At 55.5% G+C, this 22,474-nt stretch overlaps 1 protein-coding gene across 7 annotated transcripts in view; it reads right to left on the minus strand.

Moving 5' to 3' along the window:
• Positions 1-304: 304 nt before the first annotated feature.
• STARD8 (StAR related lipid transfer domain containing 8) overlaps positions 305-22,474 on the minus strand; it is a 79,064-nt gene continuing 56,894 nt past the window's right edge. For 4 of the 7 annotated variants that reach the window (XM_078065047.1, XM_078065046.1, XM_078065049.1 and 1 more), the window contains 14 exons: positions 13,569-13,640; positions 11,442-11,523; positions 10,406-10,469; positions 7,499-8,922; positions 6,719-6,892; positions 6,576-6,638; positions 5,572-5,731; positions 4,919-5,117; positions 4,300-4,510; positions 3,918-4,032; positions 3,437-3,661; positions 2,238-2,455; positions 1,959-2,135; positions 305-1,807 (listed from right to left, as the gene is read on the minus strand). In XM_078065047.1, coding sequence (XP_077921173.1) covers positions 1,690-1,807; positions 1,959-2,135; positions 2,238-2,455; positions 3,437-3,661; positions 3,918-4,032; positions 4,300-4,510; positions 4,919-5,117; positions 5,572-5,731; positions 6,576-6,638; positions 6,719-6,892; positions 7,499-8,922; positions 10,406-10,469; positions 11,442-11,523; positions 13,569-13,640 — 3,302 coding nt within the window. In that variant the 3' untranslated portion in view covers positions 305-1,689. The remainder of the gene's footprint in view (positions 1,808-1,958; positions 2,136-2,237; positions 2,456-3,436; positions 3,662-3,917; positions 4,033-4,299; positions 4,511-4,918; positions 5,118-5,571; positions 5,732-6,575; positions 6,639-6,718; positions 6,893-7,498; positions 8,923-10,405; positions 10,470-11,441; positions 11,524-13,568; positions 13,641-22,474) is intronic. The other 3 variants (XM_078065050.1, XM_078065051.1, XM_078065048.1) reach the window with 2 other exon arrangements.

Raw genomic sequence — 22,474 nt, forward strand, 5'->3', positions numbered from 1 at the left:
AGGGCTACTGTCAGGATGCCTGAGGTCATCCTTGTGCGCCACTCCGATTGGGGGCCCTGCCCAGATCAGGGGACGGGGGGTCTGCAGCTTCTGCCCAAGCCCTGGCTTCCTGGAGTGCCACCTTCCCCACCCCCAAATCACCTCCCACAGAGAAGAGCTGAGGCCCTCCCATTCCTACTGTGGCCTCCCCCCAAATCCTACACTGGTAATGTTCACAATTTCTGACGCTAACACTCAGCCCACATTGTAACCTGCCCTCAGTCCCCAGCCTATCATCTCAGGGAAGACAGTCACACAACCAGAGTCCATCTCTAGTAATGCTTTATTGTTCTGCCGAGGGGTCACATGGTTCCTGCCCTCCACCTCCCTCATCCCTGCTCCCTCGGGCTTTCCAGACCCCTGCTCGCACCCACAGATTATAATATACTCACGATAGAATATGTGTGCATATATAGATGTGCATATATATGTATCTATATATATATATACAAATACATATATATATTCTGACTGTACAGTATTTATAGGTACAAATAAAATAGGCTTAAAAATTACAACATTGGCTGGGACCCATCCCACTCCAGTTTACTGAGCTGAAAGAAAAATAGAGCACCATTTGGCATCTGAACGTCATTTGGAATTCCACGTAAGCCAAGATGGCTGCTGGGTGGGACGGATCAGGTTTGGATCAAGCCCCAGCCGGCTGAGGTGAGACTCGGCCCTTCCATCTGGCTGGCCAGCTGCCGGAAGCAGGGGCCAGGTCTCTGCTTGATGACGGGGCTCTTATGTCAGCCTGTCACCATAGGCAGGAAGAGCAGGGAGAAGGGACGCGGACACAGATATGTGTCTCTTCACTACCATCTGCTTTTGCTTGGCCTGTGTGGTGGCAGTGAGCCCGTTTGCTCTCCAGACATAAGAGCGTGTGACCAAGGGCCGCACAGAACACCAGGGAGTGGCAGATCAAGTAGGGGGCCCGAGCCGGGGAGACTGAGTCACTGGTCTCCTGAGACCTGAGAAAGGAAGCCCCCTGCCCCCCACTAGCATGTCCCAGGCTGCCCCAAACTGCCCTGTTGCCTGCTGGTAGTGCCCACTCTTTAAATCAGCCTCATGAGAATCGGCATCGCATTTACACCAATAAAACAGCTCATGGTGGTTGGGGCTGCCCTGTGCTCATCCTCTCTAGTCTGCTTTCTCTGGCAGAGCCAGTTCAGGGCCAATATTAGGCCCCAAGGCAGGACCAGAGCCTCCTGCCAACCTCAAAGGGACCCGTGCACCAAAAAGGACGGCTTGGCCTCTCGGAGTGGCAGAGAGCCGGACGCACACACTGCTCTCTAGCTCCTTCCCCCTGCAGGTGGGGGGTGCTGGCAAGGCTTCAGACTGATGGTGCCTCGGTGGGCCTGGAGGGCCGCAGCAGGCTTCTGCTTCTGAAAATGACTCCTCTCTCTTGGGAGGACAGAACACAGGCTGGTGGGTGCAGGTGGAGTAGAGATGGGACACTGAAATCCTCTCCTCCTCCCCTGTATGCGTGGAGGAGCTTCAGGAAGCCAAGGGGACAGCAGGCTGCTGGATCGGCAAGGGCCTGGCTCTGCCCCTGGAAGCAACACGTGGGGGCTGCTCTCCTCTCCTTACTCCCTTACTCCCTTGGTGCCGAGGGGCCTGGGTGGTGCCAGCCTGGTGCCAAGCTGAGGCTCACAACTTTGTCTCGGGGCCAGCTGCCTGCAGGGTGGGGAAGGAGTCCCGGATCTTTGCCACTTCCATGGCACACAGGTGCCCAAAGACTTTGTTGTACCAGTCAGGAGAACGGCCCCTGGGGAGGTAGAAGCAGGCAGGCATGAGCCATGGGTTCTGCCCTGGAGCCCTGGGCAGGAGGAAGGAAGGAAGGCCTCACCCCCAGCCCCCAGGGATCGATGGCGCGGGGCAGAGGTGGGGAGAGTGCCGCGGCCGAAGGGGCCTGGTACCTGAGATCAGCGCGGCAGATGTGAGTGAGCCGGGAGCGGCCCAGGCCGCAAGGCTCCATGAGGTACTGGGAAGTGAGCATCAGGGCCCGCACCCCTGACTCTGGCACGGGCTGCTCCGGATCCAGGGACTGGGAGACTAGCAGGCAGCCGCCGCGGGGCAGGTCAGAGCGCCACATCCTGTGGGGAAGGGACACACACACGGTCAGGTTCCCGGCGTCCATTCCCAGTCCACCTCCCTGGTCCTGCGCGCACGGCAGGCCGACAGCCAGAAGCCCTCACCGGAGCACCACAAAGTCGCGGCAGGGATGGGGCGCCATGCTGTCGGTGACATAGTGGTACAGCTCCACGCCTGGCGTCAGGGCTTCCAACACCTGGGCCCGCAGCAGGTCCTCGTCCCAGAGGGCCCTCTCCCGCAGCACACGGTGTAGCACCACGGCTGGAGGGGCCGCCACCTCAGTGGACGCCTTCCACACACGCAGGGGGTGCCCGTCTGGCGCCTGCGAGCCACGGGAGTGGGGATGGGGGACAGCCGTCAGAGCTGGAGAACACCCACTCCGCCCCTCCCACCCCCTCCCCCAGTTCCAGCCTGCCCTCACTTCAGCCCCTGACAAGGGAAGGCTGCAGGGGTCCTCTGCTAACCCTAGCCAGATCCGGACAGGCCGTCCCTGTGTTCCCTGTCCTCTCTCTCCTTTCTGGATGTCTGCTTCTCCACCTAGTCAAAAGCACAGAGAGATGGCGAGACGCAAGTCCTCTGGGGCCTACCAGGCTCTACCATGAAAGGGACACGGGGCTTGGAATTTCTGGAAGTGAACAGGAAGAGAAGATGGTGATCATCCTCAAGGAACCCGCCATCTAGCACAGGCAGGAGGACAGGGGCACAGCTGCCACTCGGTGGGTCTTCCGTATGTGCCAGGCGCCGTGCCAGCCTCTCATCCCTATCCCAGGAGGGAAGTTTCACCATGACTGGTGTATACACGGCAAACCTTGGGCTCGCGGTCTTACTTGGCGTGGGAATCCAAGAAAGAGGATGGCTAGCGCCAAGAGAAGGACAGAGAAGTCACCTCCGGTCCGGGACATGACAGGAGGCTCTGACCGAAGGAGAGGGCATATCAAGTTGAGGCTTCCTGTGGCTTGGGACATGTAATGCTCGGGGCAGGTCAGCTGGGGCCGGAGCACAAACATGCAAGTGTGAGCACTCTGCACGGCCGTGGTGCAGAAAGATACGGGAGGTGAGGCTCTGCACGCACGGAGCTGATGTGTCTGCAGCGGGGCTTTGGTACAGGAATTCCGGCCGGCGATGCCCAACAGAGAGCCCCTGGTCTCATCAGGTTCTCGGGTCCTGAAGGTCCTTGGCTCTGCCGGCTGACACCGTCCAAGATCAAGCCGAGGCAAAGTGCGACTGACGGGGCTCTGGACCTCCCTGCCTGCCCTGCGAACTCTCCCAGCTCCGCGGCAGCCACGGGCAGTGTGCTACTCACCTTCCTGCAAGCCAGCTCCGTGTGCTGGGGCCCTGGCATACTCATCCAGCCCTTGAAGCGCTCGGCAGCGTCACGGAGCAGCTCCTGGACGCTCTCCTCCATGTAGAGGCTCAGGCTCCTGCCGGCAGCTTGGGCCTGCCGCAGCTCAGCCAGGCCCGGGCCGGGAGGGCTGAGCTCAGCCGCGCTGTAGGAGCCACATAGTTGCAGCACCATGTCCTGGGGGACCTGGGAGAGCATATATGCACTAGGGCCCTGGAGAGCAACAGAAGGTCAGGGGCCATCAGTCCCAGAACCCACGGGATCTCTCAGGTCCATGTTCAGGGGCAGAGAGGCCTGGCCACGGCAGTGAGGTAGATGAGAAAGCTTGTAAGGCAAGAGCTGGAAGTTGAGGGGGTATGTGTCAAGTTGGGCCCTGTCTCTGCCTGTGGGTGCAAACCTCTGGCCTGGTGGTTCCCCTGGATCTGGGCCTAGAGTTACTCACTTGGAAAAGTTTCTTGCAGTCACTGATCATGTGTGATAGGCCCTGGGTGGCAGCCATGTTCTCACTCAGGTCCCTAGGGCCCGGCCGGCCAGCCAGGCTGCGTTTGCTCCTGATCCTGGAGGGAAGGGGAGGAGAGGATGGTGCACGGGCACAAGACAAGATGGATGACCGGCTGGCTTCTAGCTCCCCCGAACACAAAACAACCCGCTGTCCTTTAGAAGGCCCTGCTTCAAAAACATCCAACCGGTCCCAGGCCCCCGAAGAGTCAGGCTGACCCCTTGTGGTGACGCCTGGGAACTGCAGGGCCAGCCCTCAAGGGTCCGCAGCCCAAGGGGGCCCAGACCCTCCCCTCCTGGCCCTGCCACATCCTGCCCTGTTTCACCTCGGTGAGGGGCTATCCTTCTTGGAGACGTTGAGATGGAAGATGGAAGGTGCCAGGCACACTGCTAGGTTGCCGGCTGTCATCTGGTTTTCTTCAGCAGAGGCGATGTCACTTAGGAAATAGAGCAGGGTCTGTAGGACCTCGCGGTTCTCATCGGGGAGCAGCAAGGTGGCGGCCTGCGCTGCTGCCAACCACTGATCCTTGGGGAGGACTGTGAAGAAGGAATGGCAGAACGGCTTTCTTATTCCCCTAGAAGCTTCCGGCAACAAGTCTCCTGCTTCTAGGAACGCAGAGGGCACAGTGGTCCCAAAGGAGGTCAGTGAGAGGAAAGGGTAAAGATGGGCTCTGGGAGGTCTCTGCATACTAGATCAAGCCCCGCTCTAATGTACAATGTAACCTTAGGGAAGCCCCTGCCTTTCCTCGGGGCCTCAGTCCAGGTCTCCATATGAGGGGTTTGGGGAATAGAGTGTGGTCTCCCTCCAAGGGCCTTCCCAGCTCTGGATAGCAGATCTTCCAATGAGCTCATTCATGCCCACACCGGGTTCATCTCTCACAAACCCCAGGATTCAGGGAGATCGAGAACGGGGCAGGATGCTGGGGACAGGTGCAGGTGACTCACGCTGGTAGATCTGCAAGAAAGTGGTGGTGAGCTTGCTGGTGAAGATAGGCTCTGGTAGGTCCCGGAAATACTGCTTCAACAAGTCGGCCACATCGTAGGCCGATTGGCCGTCATAGCAAACATTGTCTGGCGAGGTCTCATTCATTTGGCGCAGGTTCTGGATCCTGGACTTCACCCCCGACTTGCGGAAGATGCCCACCTGGCCCATGCAGGGAAGAGAGGGAGGGAGACATGCAGGGCAGGGGTGGGGTGGGGAGGAAGGTTATGAGGCCAGCCCTGGACTCGTTGTCAGGAGCGTAGGCCACCCCAGAGACTTACAAGCCTGCCAGGCTTCCTGCCGGGCAGGGTAGGAGAAAAATGGCAAAACCAAAGAGAAGGTTTTTATAGCCTCAGGGTCAAGGAGAAAGATGGCTGTAGCAGGAATAAGTAGGAAAAGAGGGACCGAGGCTGAGGCAGGCTCCTACAGATGGGGCGTACAGTGCCCGGGCCAGAAAGAAGCTGGCAGAGAGCCGGGCAGAGGGGGGCTTCAGCTTCGGAAGGCCCAGAAGGGTCTCTAGTGGGCCAGAAAGGCCCGAGCGGCTCCCCTCCCCCACTCGTCAGCCTTGGCTTTCCTCCCCGGTGCCATTTCTCTGCAGGCCCCCTGCAGGGCTCACCTGGTCCAGGCACTGGCTGCGCAGGTAGCGCATGGCTTGCTGAATGCTCTGTGGCAGCGGCTGGCCGGTGCGCTGCACATGGATGAGGGGGGGCACCCCGAACACGTGCTGGCCCCGGTAGTCCGGGGTCTTATGCCTTTTCATGAACTTGGGCACTGACCTGTTTGGGGGAGTGACAAGAGGTCCGTGAGGGGTGTGGGGTCGGCCCAGACACAGCTTGGAGACTCCGCAGTCTCGGGGCTCAGGTAGGGATGCGGGGGTGAGAGACACACCACGCCCCCAGGGTCAACACTCCCTGAACACCTGCTCGGGGCCCGGCCCTAGGGAGTCACAGAGGAATCCAGGGAGCTCTCGGTCTGCTTAAGGGGATAATTGTGTCAACAGGCAGGGACAGTTTACGTGGTCAGGAGTGGAACAAGCAAGAACTTAGGGAGAGACCCACAAGGAAGGAGAACTATACCTAGCGGATCAGAGAAGGCTTCAGGGAGGATGTGGAAATTCAGCAGGCTCTTGAGGGATAGGTAGGTGTTGTCCCAGAGGAGAAATGGGGAAAAGGCATTCCAGGCGGAGAGAACAGCATGGACAAAGGCAAAGAGGCAGGAAGAAGAGGACGGCACACTCAGGGAAGGACAACGACCCCACTGGCCTACATGGTGGCATTGCTTGAGGGCGGCAGGCTAAGGACCCCAGCAGCTGGGGCAGGGCCAGAACACGAAAGGGTCAGGATGGCAAGGAAGCTGAACATTCCTTGGCACCAGGGGGCGGAGGGGGGCGGGGCACAGAAGGGTGCTTATCAGGAGAGCAGCAACCAAAGCTGCCTTTCAGGACAATCTCACTGGCGGCAGCCTGGAGGCTGGGATGGAGGTACGGCTGGAGGAACTGGGGTCCCCGGCCCCCAGTCCTCCTCGCACATGGCACACACACACACGCACGTCCCATGAGCATCCCCCACAGACCACATGCAAGCCATGCCACGGCCCCTCCAGCTTTCTGGCACAACCTACCACTGCTGGCTTCTGGGCTCCTCCCGCTTGCACCCACCTTCTGGGGCTGACCCTCCCAGGGTCCTGGAGTGGGGACAGGGAGGGAGCCAGGGCGTGGGTGAGCAGCTCCCCCCCCCTCCCCACCGCGGCCTGGGAGCACTCACCAGACCCATCCCGGCTTGTGCGGCACGGTGTACTTCTCCATGAAGGCGGTAAGCCTCAGCAGCGAGCCCTTGTGCAGGAGGTGGATCTGGCCGGCAAACTGCCGATTGATCTCCAGGGACTCTGAGTTGAGGCTGGGCCGGTGGGAGTTCTGGAAGCTGTGCCAACGGAGCTTCCTGGTGAAAGATGAGGGGGGCAGAGAAGGCCAGGGGAGCAGGTTTGGATGAATCTTAAGGAAGGCTGAGTTCTTCTGGTCCCTTTATTCTCCCCAAAGAGAGCAGATGCGGGGAGACGCGACTGCTGTCAGTGCTGCTACTGGGCCCCAGGGTGGAAAAACTGAATCTTAGTTTCCAGGGCTGCCCAGTGGCCAAGATGCTGTCAGGGAGGGTGGCACCGAGCTGAGGCCCATCTAGAGCCACCAAGCAGTACCATCATCCCCTTACCCTTCCAAGACTGCAGCAGAGGGCCTGCTCTGAGAACCCAGGATGGCAAAGCTGGGGACCAGAGACCATCTCCTCTAATACCTTTGATTTGCACATGGGGAAACCAAGGGCCAGAGAGGAGCTAGAATTTGCTCAAGGCCATAGCAGAGGCAGGCCCTGAACTTAACCGGGAGGGAACGGAGACCCTGCCCCTGGGTCTCGGGACTAAGAAATTGGCTTGAGGGAGAGTTGTGTGGTGGAGAGAGGGGCAGGAAGAGAGAGAAGAGGAAGGGTGGGGAGGGGGAGAGACAGAGAGACACAACAGAGTCCTCTGTCCCCAGCCCTGCTCAAACCTCCCACCTGCAGGGTCTGGTAAGTGAGGCCCCAACGCCTGAATCTCGTCGTTCCCGTGGTGCTGATGCCTGAGGTCCAGCCGGCGAGCCTGCGGCCTCGGGCTCGTTCACCGACTTTCCACTACTGTCCAGTTCACTGGAGGAGGCCACGGTGTCAGCAACGGAGTGCCTGTCTTCCACCGTCAGGCTGGGGGCAGAGGTGGGCTCCCCGCCTGAATTTGCCTCCTGCCCATTATGTTGGGCTGGACTCGGGGCCTGAGCCCCGGCCTCGGCCTGTGCCTGTGCCAGGGGCTCAGCCTGCGCCCGACCCTGAACCTGAGCTGGGACCACTGGCGGAACATCAGCCTGGCCCAGGGCCGAGGACCCTCTGCGGGCCGGGGCCTCCATCTGGGCCAGAGCCTCAGCCTGCCCTTCGACCTCAACTGTGGCCATCTCTAGTGATGAAGTGACCTCCTCCTCCTCTTCTTCCTCCTCTTCTTCCTCTTCCTTATCTCCAGTCCGCAGGTCTGGGTAGATGGCCCGGGACCAGAGCTCTACCCGTTGCTGCAGCCCCCACACGTGCTGGAGGATATCGTCCAGGTGGGCGTAGCCGCCCGCGCCCTCGTCCTCTTCGGCTGCAGCCCCGGCCAGTAGTGGCTCCGCTGGGTACAGCTCGGGCATGTTGTCATAGATGCTGGCATGGCTGCCCGTGGAGCCGCAGGAGCCCCGGCGCCCTTCGTAGCCCCGGGGCCTACCTGGCTGCCAATCTGCCAGGCGCTGTCCATCCTCAGGAAGCAGGCTCTCGATGGACAGGGAGCGAGGGAATGTGCCTGGCTTGTGGTCCCCGGGCACATGCACGAGGCAGTCCCCCCGGTGCGCCCGCTGCGGATGCCGAAACATGGCCACAGGCCAGGCCTCCCAGGCCCTCTGAGTCGCAGGGCCGCAATCACCGGCTGAGGTGGCTGCCCTGTTCTTGGCCCTGTAGAATCCAGCTGAGAGGAAGCCACGGCGACTGCAGAAAGAGGAGGCTTTGGTGGCCTTCTCTAAGGTGGCTGGGCCACGCGCGGGCTCCGCTTGCTGACCGCCACCCTTTTCCTTCCGCCTCAGAGAATCGAGGTGCTTAAGGAAGCTACGAGAACGGTGCTTCTTGGCTTTGTCCCGGGGACCCTCTTGGCCCTGGGTGGGGTTAAGGAGGAGCTGGTTACTCGGGCTGGGGACACGGCAGGGTGAGGGCAGGTCCGTTGGCTCCGGCGATAGGCTCACGGTGATGGCTGGTAGGGAAGTGGCGCTGAGCTCTGTGAGGACGCTCTCACAGCTGGAGGTCCCCAGCAGGCCAGGGCTCGGGGGGGCCAGCAGGTCAGAGGAGCCCCCACGAGAGCAGCATTTACTTTCTCGCTGGAAAGCCCAGTGGTTGCTGATGCTACATTGCTCTTCTTCTTCTGAGTCTTCATTCTGGGGAAGGAGCCACGGGGTCAAGGTCAGAGAAGTCTAGTCCCCAAGCCCTTGTTTGTACCCCCACGCTCTGCCTCCAAACTCTTGGGGGACTTTGAGGTAAAGGGCCCCGCTTTCTGATGGAGGACATGTCCTAGATGGGGAGCTGGCTCTGGGAGCACCAGAATAAGCCAGGGCTCAGAGACGGAGCCCAGATGGATGGTAACGGTCATCTCATTAATCTAATCCCTCCTCATTTTACAGACAGGGAAACCCAGACCCACAAATGAGAAGCTACTTGCCTAAGGTCATACAATGGCATGCAGTAAGTCAGTGAGAGAGCCGGGGTTAGAATCCAGGTGTCCCGGGACGCCTGGGTGGCTCAGTCAGTTACGCGTCTACCTTCGGCTCAGGTCATGATCCCAGGGTCCTGGGATCGAGTCCCACATCAGGCTCCTTACTCAGTGGGGAAGCCTGCTTCTCCCTCTGCCTGCTGCTCCCCCTGCTTGTGCTCTCTCTCTCTCTCTCTCTCTCTGACAAATAGATAAATAAAATCTTTAAAAACAACAAAAAAAAGAATCCAGGTGTCTTGACCTCCTGTCCTCAGCAGCCTCCCAAGTCTCTAGGCTGTAGTCTTAGATTAGAACCACAGAGTGCCAGAACTGGAAGGAGATTTTAGATTTTCTAATTTTCTATTTTGCAATATGGGGAAATCAAGGCCCAGAGAGGGGAAGAGGCTTGCTCAAGGCCACTGACCAGTCAGTGGCAGAGCCAGGACCAGGCTCCAGGGGTTTCCTGCTTCCCAGGCCAGGCCTCTGACAGCTTAGCTGGCCCTCCTGGCTCCAGACCTCTGGTGGAGAAAGCCCCAGAAGAAACCCACAAACCCCGACCCTGTGGAAGGATGAGGTCATCAGGCTAGCATTCCAGGGCTCCATGCGGACTAAGAATCCTCTCTGTTTCTGCAATTCCAGATTGGCAGAGTCAGAAAGGCCTCTTGAGGCTATTAATGCCCCCCTCCAGTTCGGTGTAGAGATGGGGAACATGAGGCTCAGGGGTGTAAGACCTCATGGGGACATAGTTGGGGATCTTGACTTCTCAGATCATATAGGCCAAGATTTTTCCACCACATTATTCTGTCTCTGCTCCCTAGTCAAGGAATTCTTGCCATCACAAAGCAGGTAGAGGAGGCAGAGAGATTTCCCTGAGGAAGGGCCATCACTGGACCAAGTTATGAGTAAACTCAGTGGGGAGAGGTGTGCCGAAGGGGGTGGGTGAGACCATGGGCCAGGGTACTTGTTCTCAGACTCCAACCTCTAGGCCACACTTGCCAAAACCCAGCAGGCTCACAGAGCCCCTTATACTTCACTCCCAGGCTGGAGCAAGACACCTCTCTGTCCATCCCAGACTCCCAGGACACTGGAGCTAGTTTTGCAAGTGCCCTGTGTATGTCCTGGGTTCCCCGTGGTGCCACAAGGCCCCAGGCTCCACCCTTGCCATGACTCACCTGCTTGCTTTGAAAGTGAACTTCCAGTTTCATCGAGGCACAGTTGTTCAAGGTCATCAGCCTCCTGTAAGGAAAGAAAGCAAGCGCTCACCCAAGGGTCCCAACCAAAGGCTGCGGGGAATGACCCACCAAGACAGTCCCAAGATGCCATCCACTACTTTACATGCCCGAGCCATCAAAACATCTCCCAAGACTCAGTGTTTGTGAAGGTTTCAGTGCCAGACACAATGCTCGGGAGATTACGGCTTCTGTCCTCTGGGAGCTTATATATGCGGAATAAACCACTACAGAGATGGGGCAAGTTCAAGAACAGGGTAGCCCGAGGCACCGCAGGCACACAGAGGGTGGGACAAGGAACTTCCACGAAGGGGGATTAGGCAGTCAGAGAAGGCTTCCCGGAGGACAGGGGTGGGATTCTGAAGGGGAAAAAAAACCAGGGACTTCTATCCCAGGCTTCCACAAGAGGCTGTGACAAGGGAGGGAAACAGTCAGTAAACAGACCAGCACTGGTGTGACAGGGGAGACTGAGGCTGATACGGTCGGTCAGAGCCAGATTGCAAAGGTGCCTCATGCTAAAAAAGCGTTGCTTTCTTCTGCAGGCAGTTGCACACCCCAAGCAGAGGGGAGCCTGCTTGGAAGCGGCGTCTGGTGGCCGTAAAGGGGCTGGATCAGGGCGAGGAGGGGAACGGCAGGCAGGCCAGTTAGTAGGCTACTGAAGCAGATCCAGAAAGCCGTGGTTTGGCCTGAAAGAAGGCCCAAACCCGTGTAAGTAGAGAGGGGCCAAAGCAGAGGAATGTCTGGGGAATCGAACTGAAGGGAGAAGACGAATCACGGCCAGATCTTGGCTCTCTAGCTAGAGGGCCTGAGTGCTGCGGCATCCCAGACAGAAGACAGAGTGAGCGGTACGACCGCGGCAGAGGGGTGTTGTCACAGGCTGGCCTCCTCCTCTGTTGGAGGGGACACGGACTGTTTCTTTCCCCGGGGAAGCCCCAAGCCAGGCCCTGACCTCCCAGGCCTGGCCCTTAGTGCCCCCTACCTGCACAGGGCCCCCAAAGAGTCCTCGTCCAGAAAACCGTGGTCCTTCTTCACAGAGCCAATATCCAGGGGAAACAGACCTTCTGTACGGCGGAGAAAAGCCAAGATGAGTCGAGGGCGGTAGGTCAGAAACTCAGTGCCAGTAGCCCTTGAGGTGGGAAGGGGAGGCCAGGGAAGAGAGGAGGCACGAAGGCAAAAAGCCGAGCCGAAGGAGCAAACCTGGGGTAAGGGAGGGGCCCAGGGAGCTCGGGTTGACCATCAGAGGCATGTTCAGGGTTGAGGAAAAGGAGGGTTGAGCTGGATGAGAGGACCCAATAATAGGACAGGTCCCCGGAAGATGGCAGGCCCGAGGCCTTGGGTGGCTGCCAAGAGCGAAGCTCACCCTCCCACCCCAGGGTTACTCAGACAGGGAACCTCCTCCCCGGCCCAAGGTAAACTGGGGGGAGCAGGGAGAGAGTGAGGACAGAGAGGACAGTATGCAGCCAAACAATGCCTCATTTCCTCCTAATGGTCCAAACAGGGGAGCCCACTCCCTGGGATATAGGAAGGGGAGGGGAGAGAGGAAGGAGTGGGGTCAGAGGACAGAGCATCCAGAAAATCCCACACCTCTCTGCCTGACTGCTAAAAGAAACCCATTTTCTCATTTAACTAACATTACTTGAGCACCTACTTGATGCCAGGCACTGGGGATACAACAGCGAACGAGATAAAAATGATCCCTGTCTTCGCAGAGAGACCGTATGTGGAACAAGATAATACAGTTCTAGGGGCCCCTGGGTGGCTCAGTCGTTAAGCGTCTGCCTTCAGCTCAGGTCATGATCCCAGGGTCCTGGCATCGAGCCCCGCATCGGGCTCCCTGCTCAGTGGGAAGCCTGCTTCTCCCTCTCCCACTCCCCCTGCTTGTGTTCCCTCTCTCGCCGTGTCTCTGTCAAATAGGTGAAATCTTAAAAAAAAAGAAAGAAAGAAAGAAAGAAAGATAATACAGTTCTAAATGCCATGAAAGACATTAGCCAGGGTGATAGGGTAAAGAGAGGCTGGCGGAGTGGGGGCCACTCGGAGAGAGGTGACTTCCGAGACGAGTCCTGAAGAATAAGAGGGGGCTGGCCGGGCCAAGAGCCTGGGAAGAGGATTCCAGGCAGGACTAACATTAAGGCCCTGAGGAAGGAAAGGTGTGAGCAAGTGGCAAGAAGGAGCCTGGAATGAGGATGATTCCTGGATGATTCCTGGATGATTCCTGGCAGTGGGGCTTGAGTGGACAGTGGTGCCCTCGGGAGGTGGAATTTAGACCTATTCAATCTGAGATGCCTATCAGACAGATGAGGAGATACTGAATTGTTGGTTGAATGGATGAATCTGGAGCTCGGGAATGAGGTCTGACAGAGATATTTGGGAATCACCAGAAGATGCACGGTACTTGGAGAAGGATCTCCTGGGAAAGAAATGTGGAGAGGGAAGAGGGGCCAAGATTGAGCTCTGGGACACCCCAACATTTCGATATCCGTTAGAGAAAGCAGAGTCTGGTATAAGAAGACTGACAGTGGCATCTAGAGAGAGGCAGCCAAGAGAGGCGAGGGTTCCAGAAGCTGAAGTGAGTGGCCAACCTCTCTGAATGCTGTTGAGAGATTAAGACTGGGAAGGGACGGCTGAATTTGACCACGTGGGAGTCCCTGGTGACCTGGACAAGGATTGTTTGGTTGGCAAAGCGGGAGTGAAGGCAGGGTACGGTGGAGAGTGTGGGAAGAAGAGGGAAAGTGGAAACAGCAAATATAAACAACTCTAAAGAAAAAAAAAACAGAAAAATGAAGGGAAACAGAGAAATCGAGGCCATGTGGGAGCTGAGATGAGGTCAGGGACCCCAGGATGCATCTCTGCAAATGGCATCCTCAGAAGTGGTACAGTGCAGGGGCCCTGGTCAAGACAAGGGTGACACACTGGTGTCACCAGAGCTTAGGAGAGCCGATCAGAGTGACCCACTAGAGATGATGCTGTCGTGACAGGAGCAGGACCAAAGAACACAGCTTCTTGTGTGGTTGGAGAAAGGTTCCGATTGGCTTCCTTTTACAGATGAAAAACAGAGGGATATGGCAAGCTTTGCGGTAGGGAAGGGGGAGCAACTGAGTAGCCTTACCTTCAAAAAGCTGAGCATACTGAGGGAATCCTGTTGCTCGAAGCCACTTGCATGCTCTCTTGGCTTCAACTTCTAAAACGGAACAGAGGGACACAAATAGGCAGAGAAATGGGGTTAGCTGGGGGCTGGCACTGAGCCACCCTGGGTATACGTTGCCTCACCTTCCGCGGACAAGCACCTCCAGTCCTTGGGATCTGGAAATGGCAAGGAAGGCACGGAGGGACCTGGCATATTCGCTGCGTGTCTCAGCCAGCTGGGATTTACCTTCAGTGCCCCATACCTGACCCTCTGTATGTCCTGGCGCACCTTTCTTGAGCCTCACTCCCTGCCCGTGCCAATACCCCTGTCACTCTCCCACCCCTGCCCAAGAACAGAACCCACCAGCAGCAACTCCCAGGAAAGCGTGGAGTCAGCCACAAAATGTTCAACGATTATCATTCTCTTTCCCACCCTTATTATACCTAACATTCCCCAGCACTTTGAGAACCAAATCTCACTTAACACACACAATATGCTGGGAAGAAGGTCTTACTCTCTCTGTTTTATGGATCTCCAGACAGGCTCAGGAAGGAAGGGACTCATCCACAGTTTCACAGTTGACCAAGGTAGCAGTGCTGGGGCCAGAGTTCAAGCTCAGTCTGACTCCCACTCAGGGCTCCTACCCTTCTGAGGCAGCAGCTTCCCCAGTGCTCACCCTCCCCGACCACACATCGGTTTCCAGCCCTCCCTACCCAGGGAGCCTCCCAGGACTGCTCCAGCTGTCCCCGGTGGCTAGGCCTATGTGGTATAATCCAGTGCTGGTTGTCATGGTGACACAGTGCGGGCCTGTGAGAATCTTGGAGGACACTGGTTGGGTTAGCCTCCCACCTCTGCTCTGGGAAGGCCCAGCACCCCTCCCGGCCTCAGTGGAGACATGCACCTGGACTAAAGGAGGCCAGGGTGGGCTGAATGCCGTTAGCAAAGCCCTGGGACTGCCCAGGCAGCAATGTGTTTCCTACCCAAGTGCTGCCAGGGAGCAGTGGGGTTGGGACTATGGGACCAGGCGCTGTGGGGTTGGGGGATGGAGGAGGCTGCTGGCTCGGCAGAGCTGCTCTGGCCACAGAGCATGCGCCCAACATCTCCTTGATTTCCTTAACGCCCATGACCAGGGGACTCCAAGGCGACTGGTGAGGTTTCTCTGAGACGGGAAGAGCTCTTTCTCTCCAGTGCTCTCCCACAGGGAAATCCAGGATGAGGTCCTGGCAGCTGGGACTGAGAAGTTAAAAGACAAAACGGTACCTGAGAGGATGCCGGGTGGGGACACAAGGGAGGGAAGAGGGCAGAAAGGTGGAAGTCGGTCAGAAAAAACAACAGGCTTCTCAAGGGTCACACACTGATGAGGATTTGAGGAGGGAGAAGAGAAGGCTCTGGAGCCCCCAAGGGTTTTGGGGGCAAACAGGAGTGGGGCGGGGATGAACATCTGTGCGTTTCGCAGAGTGAGGGCCACCCCAGCATCTGCCTCTGCACGCAACTGTAGCCAAGTCTGCTCATGTCCGCGATCCGTGAAGACTGGTGTGGGATGGCGCACCCGTACACACACGCAGACAGGCCCCTCAGTCTGTGTGCGCACCCGAATCTCTACGTGCACATGTTTTTTGTTACTGCAACTTTCTAACCTATGATAAAGATCTAGGGGTCATCAGGACTTCTGAGAGGTCCTGGAAAGCGTTTGTTCCCATAGAGCTCAGCCAACAGTACTGCAGACCCTCCAGACCCTATTGCAGGGGGCAATGCAGGCCTGGGAGAGGATGCAGGTCTCTAGGCAACAGGCCGCCTGGGAGAATCGTGCTAAGAGCTGCTGGAAGGGACTTCACATCAGCCCAGGAAGCATTAGAGGATATGGTTTTGCTGTTAGGACAGCTGAGCCAGCTGCCATAACCACCTCCCTGTCTCCTGATCCTACCACAGCCCCAGAAGGCCCTTCTCCATCGTCAGAGCCCCTCCCAGCAGCCAGCTCTGCTATCCCATCATTAGGACAAAGAGAAGGTACCAAAGGAGGGACCTGGTAGGAGTTTCCAGAAAGGCAGGCACAGAAGGAAACAGTGATCCCTAAAGGGCCACAAGTCTGGTATGGCCACCCCGGGCAGGGCAGCCAATCCCCAGGGATAGGCCTGCATGCTAAGAACACACCCTCAAAGTCCACTGCAGCCCTCAGTCCTTCGTGACTAGAGGCAGAGCAAAGAGCAAAGGGAAGGAGAGAGGCACCTGCCTGCCCGTTACTCCTGAGCTCCCTCCTAAGCCTGAAGGAGGTGGGAGAGTGTAGTAATAAAGTCCTACATCTTAAACATCTGCACCATCTACCCGAGCCACAGAGGCAGAGCCCATAGGAGAGTGGTGAGGCCCCTGCCCCTCTCATGCTAGGCATCAGTCCTAGCCAGGGTTGTCGGGAAGGAAGCAAGCTCACGTGGGTGGGCACCAAGTTCTTTCACTGCTACCTAGAGCCCTCTAGCCCCTTGCTATTCCAAGTGTGATCCCTGGACCTGCAGCAACAGCATCACCAGGGACCTTGTTAGAAATGCAGAATCCCAGGGGCGCCTGGGTGGCTCGGTCGTTGAGCGTCTGCCTTCAGCTCAGGTCATGATCCCGGGGTCCTGGGATCAAGCCCCGAATCGGGCTCCTTGCTCCGCGGGAAGCCTGCTTCTCCCTCTCCCACTCCCCCTGCTTGTGTTCCCTCTCTCGCTGTGTCTCTCTGTCAAATCAATCAATCAATCAATCTTAAAAAAAAAAGAAATGCAGAATCCCAGACCTACTGAATCAGAATTTACATTTATTTAACTAGATCCTGAGTTGATTTGCATGCACATTAAAGTTTGAGAAGCACTGGCCTATATCACCTAGTATAAGGATTCTCACCCTTGGATGCACATTAAAATCAGCTAGGAAGCTTAAAAAATACCAATTTCCTGGGGCCCCAGCCTCAGAGGCTGATGTAATTGGTCTGTGGTGAGGTTCTACAAATCAGCAGTTTAAAAAAGCTACAGTATGGGGCATATTGAGGCCCAAGGGACTTCTCCAACTCCCACAGAGTTACGTGTCACAGCTGAGACTATGACCCTGATCTTTTATTTTTCTTTAAGTTTTTGTTTTAATTCCAATTACTTAACATACAGTGTTATTTTAGTTTCAGGTATACAATATAGTGATTCAACACTTCCATGCATCACCCAGTGCTCATTACGACAAGTGCCCAAGTCCTTAATCCCCATCACTGATTATACCCATCCCCCCAGCCACCTCCCCTCTGGTAACCATCAGTGTGTTCTCTATGGTTGAGCGCCCATTTCTTGCTCGCTTGCTCTCTCTCTTTCCCCTTGCTCATTTGTTTTGTTTCCTAAATTGTCTTTCTCTGACTTATTTCGCTGAGCATAAACTCTCTAGCTCCATTCACGTCGGTGCAAACAGCAAGATTTCATTCTTATTTATGGCTGAGTAATATTTTATATATATATATATATATATATATATATATATATATATATATATACCACATCTTCTTTATCCATTCATCAATTGATAGACACTTGGGCTGCTTCCATATCTTCCCTATTGTAAATAATGCTGCTAAAGACATAGGGGTGTGTGTATCCCTTTGAACTAGTGTTTTTGTATCCTTTGGGGTAAATACCGAGTAGTGCAATTGCTGGGTCATAGGGTAGCTCTATTTTCAACTTTTTGAGGAACCTCCATAGTGTTTACCGGAGTGGCTGCACCAGCTTGCATTCCCACCAACAGTGTAAAAGTGTTCCCCTTTCTCCACGTCCTCGCCAACACCTGTTGTTTCTTGTGTTGTTGATTTTAGCCATCCTAACAGGTGTGAAGTGATATCGAACTGTAGTTTCGGTTTGCATTTCCCTGATGGTAAGTGATGCTGAGCATCTTTTCATGCAGCTGCTGGCCATCTGGATGTCTTCTTTGGAGAAATGTCTGTTCATGTGTGACCCCGATCTTTTCATTTCCTGTCCAGTTCTCTCTTTTCCAGTGAGTTATGCCACTTGCCCTCAGATGCCAGGTAAACAAAGGGCTTAGACTCCAAGGAACCAACTCCAGGTCCCCCCAATTTTTTCCACCCTTCTGATATAGTGGAGCTACAAGCCTGAGTTGAAATCCTGGTGCGGCCAGTCACGAGCTCTCTGACTTTGGGCAAGTTATTTAAACTCTTTAAGACTCAGTTTCCCCCTCTGTAAAATGGAAGTAATAGAGTCTACTTGGAATAACTACTGAGGGCATTAAGTAAAATACTGGAGAGGAAAAAAACAAACAAAACCCCGGTACATAGCACAAGCACTCCCCACTAACTGAAGGGTCCGAGGAAAAAAGAACAAACAGAAGAAAGAGGCCCAGCTGGCATCTCCTTTCGGGTCTGGAAAGTGGCTGCCTCCACATTCCTGTCAAAATTGCAGCCAAATGGCTCTGGGAAGTGCGGTTAGTTAGGAGGCAGACGTTTCAAAGAGGCCACAATAGCTCCAAAAAACAAAGGAGCCAAGGAGTTTGAAGCAGGGCTACGGACTGAATCCCCAGCAAGTACTCCCTGGCAGGAATCTGGAGAATGTAATGGGCCATTACCCAACAGGATGTCAAGGACACTGGCTCCCAACAATACACCACCTCATGGAGGCCTGGGAGGCCCTGAGGCTCCCTCCCAGATGGAGCAGTCAGAGACATATGTCTTGGTGATTAAGGACTGAGCTAAAGTGCTTTGCGTTCATCCCTCCCACCCGTCCCAGCCTGCCCAGGCTGGGCCCAGAAATGACCAGTCACCCCCAGGAGAGTCCACTCACCTGAGGTTGGGGCCCCGGTGTCCCAGACTAAGGATGGCCTTATGTGCCCGGCGGGGAGAGTGACACCGGGCAGGCTGAGGCGAGTGATGAAGGAATGTCTGTAACCCCTAGTCCTGCTTCTATGTCCAGATGTGCAGATTTCAGCAGTTTTAACCGCTATATTCTGGAGGCCGTGCTCTGGCCAAGGCTAGGATGATATGCTGGGGCAGGTCAGGAATGGCACTCAGCTGGCACAAGCTGGATTCCACAGAGATTTAAGCCCGGACTCTCTCCCTGGGGAGGGTCCCAGCTGATCTGAGCCATAAGAATTGGGGAAAAGGGCATACTCAAAAGCTCCAGGGTCAAATCAGGTCTCAAGGCTATGCGCACAGGTTTCCTGGAGGGAATGTCCAGGAAAAATGGCTGAGCAGCAGCAGATGATTTCAGACAGCAATCTGCACCTACACTTACGTAGGCCACATACCAGGATCCTCTTAGCACAGAGCTTTTTTCTATTCAGAGGAGGATGGAATGAGGAGAAAAGCAGGGCTTCTGTTCCTGAGAAACACTATATGAACAAGGGTAGTTTATGTACTCAGGAAAGGGGCAGCAACATCTCCCACGGAGGAAAAGCAATAATGCTCAAAGATGATAGAACTGAGTTGAAGAAAGAGCTTTTTCCAGTCAAGCTAGCTCCCCTACTCACTGCCTAAGTCATTTTAGCCAATTTGCTTCATCCCCTAAGCTTTGGATTTTGATCTATGTAGTGAGGACCAACAGCTTTCCTGCCTACCTCCATGGTTACTGTGTGGAATGGGTCAGGTTTTGCCTGGTTTTGAAAGTGGCTGTATGAAAGTTATCATTAGAGAGCACTACTTTTGTTAAGACTACTTGAACTTGGTGTCTCTCTCTCTCTCTCCTGAAACTAGTATTACACTGTATGCTAACTAAGTGAAATTTAAATAAAAATTTTTTAAAAAGAATATTTGACCTTGGTATGCACACATTCACGGTCTTTAAGGCTCAGTTCAGAGTGTGTCCTACTTGTAAAAAAGTGAGCATGAGCTAGGAGGAAAAGAAAAGGTAACCGGCAACTAAGTTGACTGGGAGGTCAGGCCTCACCCAGCCAAGATCACCAACCCCACCCTCTTCATGCCACACTCAGGGGACTTGAGTCCTTCTGTCTTGTGGTCACTCAGTGGGCTATGAGAGAGCTGCCCAGACCCCCACTTCTGCCTACTCTTTCCCAACCCAAAACCCAGCTCAGGCATAGGTACCAGGTAAGACCCAGGGCCCAAGACAAGTAATGAGTGGATGTCACAGAGGCCCAGATCAACGGGGTCCTTGTTACTGTCAAAAGAGTAACCTCTGAACTCAGACTGCACATTATAATCTGAGAGCTTTTAAAAATTCCAGGGCCTAGGGGGGCGCCTGGGTGGCTCAGTTGGTTAAGCGTCTGCCTTCGGCTCAGGTCATGATCCCAGGGTCCTGGGATCGAGCCCTGGTGGCGGCATCATCATCATCATCAGGCTCCCTGCTCAGCAGGGAGTCTGCTTCCCCCTCTGCCCCTCCCCCCCAACTCATGCTTGCAAGCACACGTGCGCTCTCTCTCTCTCTCTCTCTCTCAAATACATAAAATCTTTTTAAAAATTCCGGTGCCTGGGCCCCAGTCATGACCAATTAAATTAGAATCTCTGGGAAAGTTTTCATTTGTTTTTGAGAGCCTTCCACATGATTCTCAGTACAGGCAAGGTAGAGAACCACTGCCCTGAACAAACACGGCCAGCTAAAAAGTCACAGCGTAGGTCTCTGGAAAGATTCTAGCCAGAGGCTATACTCAGGTCCATTCTAGTCACTGGTCCATGTTCTCTCTAGGCCCAAGTGAAGGAGCAAGAGAGCAATGAGCAGTAATATGAATGCATATGGTGGGACAGGGGAGGGCGAGTCTGTGGGTGTTTGTGAAAGTAATTTATTCAAACAGTTAGCTGACCTACTCCATAAGGAAGCTTTCAGCAAATGTGCTGACTTCCTTTGCCTTACTTTGCTTTCTGTTTGGAAAGACATCTCCTTCATGGCCCTCGCTCTAGGATGAATGTCTCCCAAACGAGGTCTGGGATCAGCATGGTCTCTCCCACCTTTAGTGAGCCCAGGAGGAAAAGCCAGCGTTCTGAGGGAGCAGAGAAAGACCTGGAATGCCACTGTCTGTGTGACAACCCAAGTTTCCAAGGTGGGCTTTGCAAGGCCGAGCTGATATTCCAGGTAGGCAGAAGGGCCCCCCACCACTCCAGGCCCTGCCGCTATAGCTGGGAAATGCTAGGTCCTGGCAAACAGATCGTCAGCTCATTTCTCTTGGTGGATACAAAGCCCTTTTCCTTTGCCCACCTTCACTCCCAGAGAAGGATCCTTTAAGGAAGAGACGTGGGCTTTCTGGCAGGGGGCTTGTATGTCACTTGGCCCCAAGTGGTTATTAGCGGCTCCCTTCACCCTCCCATAAGGATATATCTAAGGAGCCTAGGCCACAGGAAGTGTGCCCACCCGGCCTTGAGCCTTGGATCCCTCAGAGGCGGGGCATCATTCAAATTTACACAAAAGCTGCAACAGGTGACTGTCTGGCTATGCCCCCCCACCCCGGAGGGACAGAGCGAGAGGAGCCCTCACAAGGGCTCATACTAACAGCTGTCATGACTTTTACGACTGCCAAGACTGTAATCACAATTCTTACTAGATTCTTACAGGGGAGGGGGCAAAGGGGGGAAAGAGGCAAGACCGAAAAAGCTCTCATCCCACATTCCAAACCCCACGGTAGGGGTGCCGCAGTAAGGGCTGTTGGATTTCAAGCAGCCAGCTTGGCGGTGCTAGCCACTGGCTGGCCTCTAGCTTGTTAGGTCGCAAGGCAGGACTTGGGGCCCCTGCTGCACCTGTTGGGGTGCCAGTCTTGATCTCAGCCAGAGCTACAGCTGGACGCCCAGGCCCGTACGAGCAACGCTTCCGGAGTCTCCCTGTCAGAACTGCGGCACCACCAAGGCACACAGCCCAGGAAGGGACAGTACCATGCAACTGGGTGGCAACACAGTGAAGCCACTGAGTCTTCCTGCTGGCTAGTGGCAGGTTGATATGTGTGGTCCCTATTCTAACACCCCTCTCTCCTTAACGCTCCACGTCCGCACCAAAGCCAAAGGGAGTCAGGGAGTCTCAGCCAGGGATAACGTTATGCCCCAGGGACCTCTGGCAATGTCTGGAAACATTTGTGGTCATCGCAGCTGGAGAGGGATGTTATTAGCACCTAGTGAGTAGAGGCCAGGGATGCTGCTCAGCATGCTGCACTATCCGGGACAATGCCCACAACAAAAGAAAGGCTGACTCCAGACCCGAAGGGTGACACTGAGGTCAGCCTCCACCTTCCCTGGGGGCCTCAGGCACCCCCTCCTTGAAGATGTCCTGAGGGATGAGGCAAAGACTGGATGCCCGATTCAGTGGAGGTCCCTTGTCTGTGGACACTGTCAATCCCTTGCAGCCAGGGTCAGGTCAGCCAGGGACAGGTGGCAGTTCGAGTTTAGAGTTTTTATACAAGAACTGCCCCCCCCCCAACCGGGCCCCTCTCCCCCACGAAGCTGTAGCCTGAGATCTGGTATGCAGCTTCAAGTGAGGGAGGCTCAGGAGGGCCCTGTGGCTAAACCAGGCCTCTGGCTTCCTGGGGCTGCTTGAAAATTGGGGCCCAGAGTCCAGTCTGTGGTCTCCTAGGCTGGTACTTGATACTGCAGGGTTAAAGCACGCACCTGACGTTCTTGCCCAGCCCGTGAAGGTCAAAACTGCCACCTACTCTGCTGCAGTCACTCCCTTAGCTTTCTTGCCCTCAGGGGATCCTGCCCCCAACCCAGTCCCAAGTGCTCTGACAAGGTCATGGTTACAAGGAAGGACTGGTGTTTTGGTAAGTCATGCACTACTCCATCACCTCCAGTCGCCAGCCTGGAGGCAAGAGACGCCAGCCTAACTGGTCTGGGGCAGATGTTAGACCAGTGGTAACTGCTCTCCACTACGGCACAGGTGGAAAGATTATTGGACTGAAGGTCAGGAGAACTACATTCTAGCCTTAACTGTACTAGGAACTTG

Source organism: Halichoerus grypus, chromosome X (assembly GCF_964656455.1).
Source record: "Halichoerus grypus chromosome X, mHalGry1.hap1.1, whole genome shotgun sequence".
Taxonomy (NCBI): Eukaryota; Metazoa; Chordata; class Mammalia; order Carnivora; family Phocidae; genus Halichoerus; species Halichoerus grypus.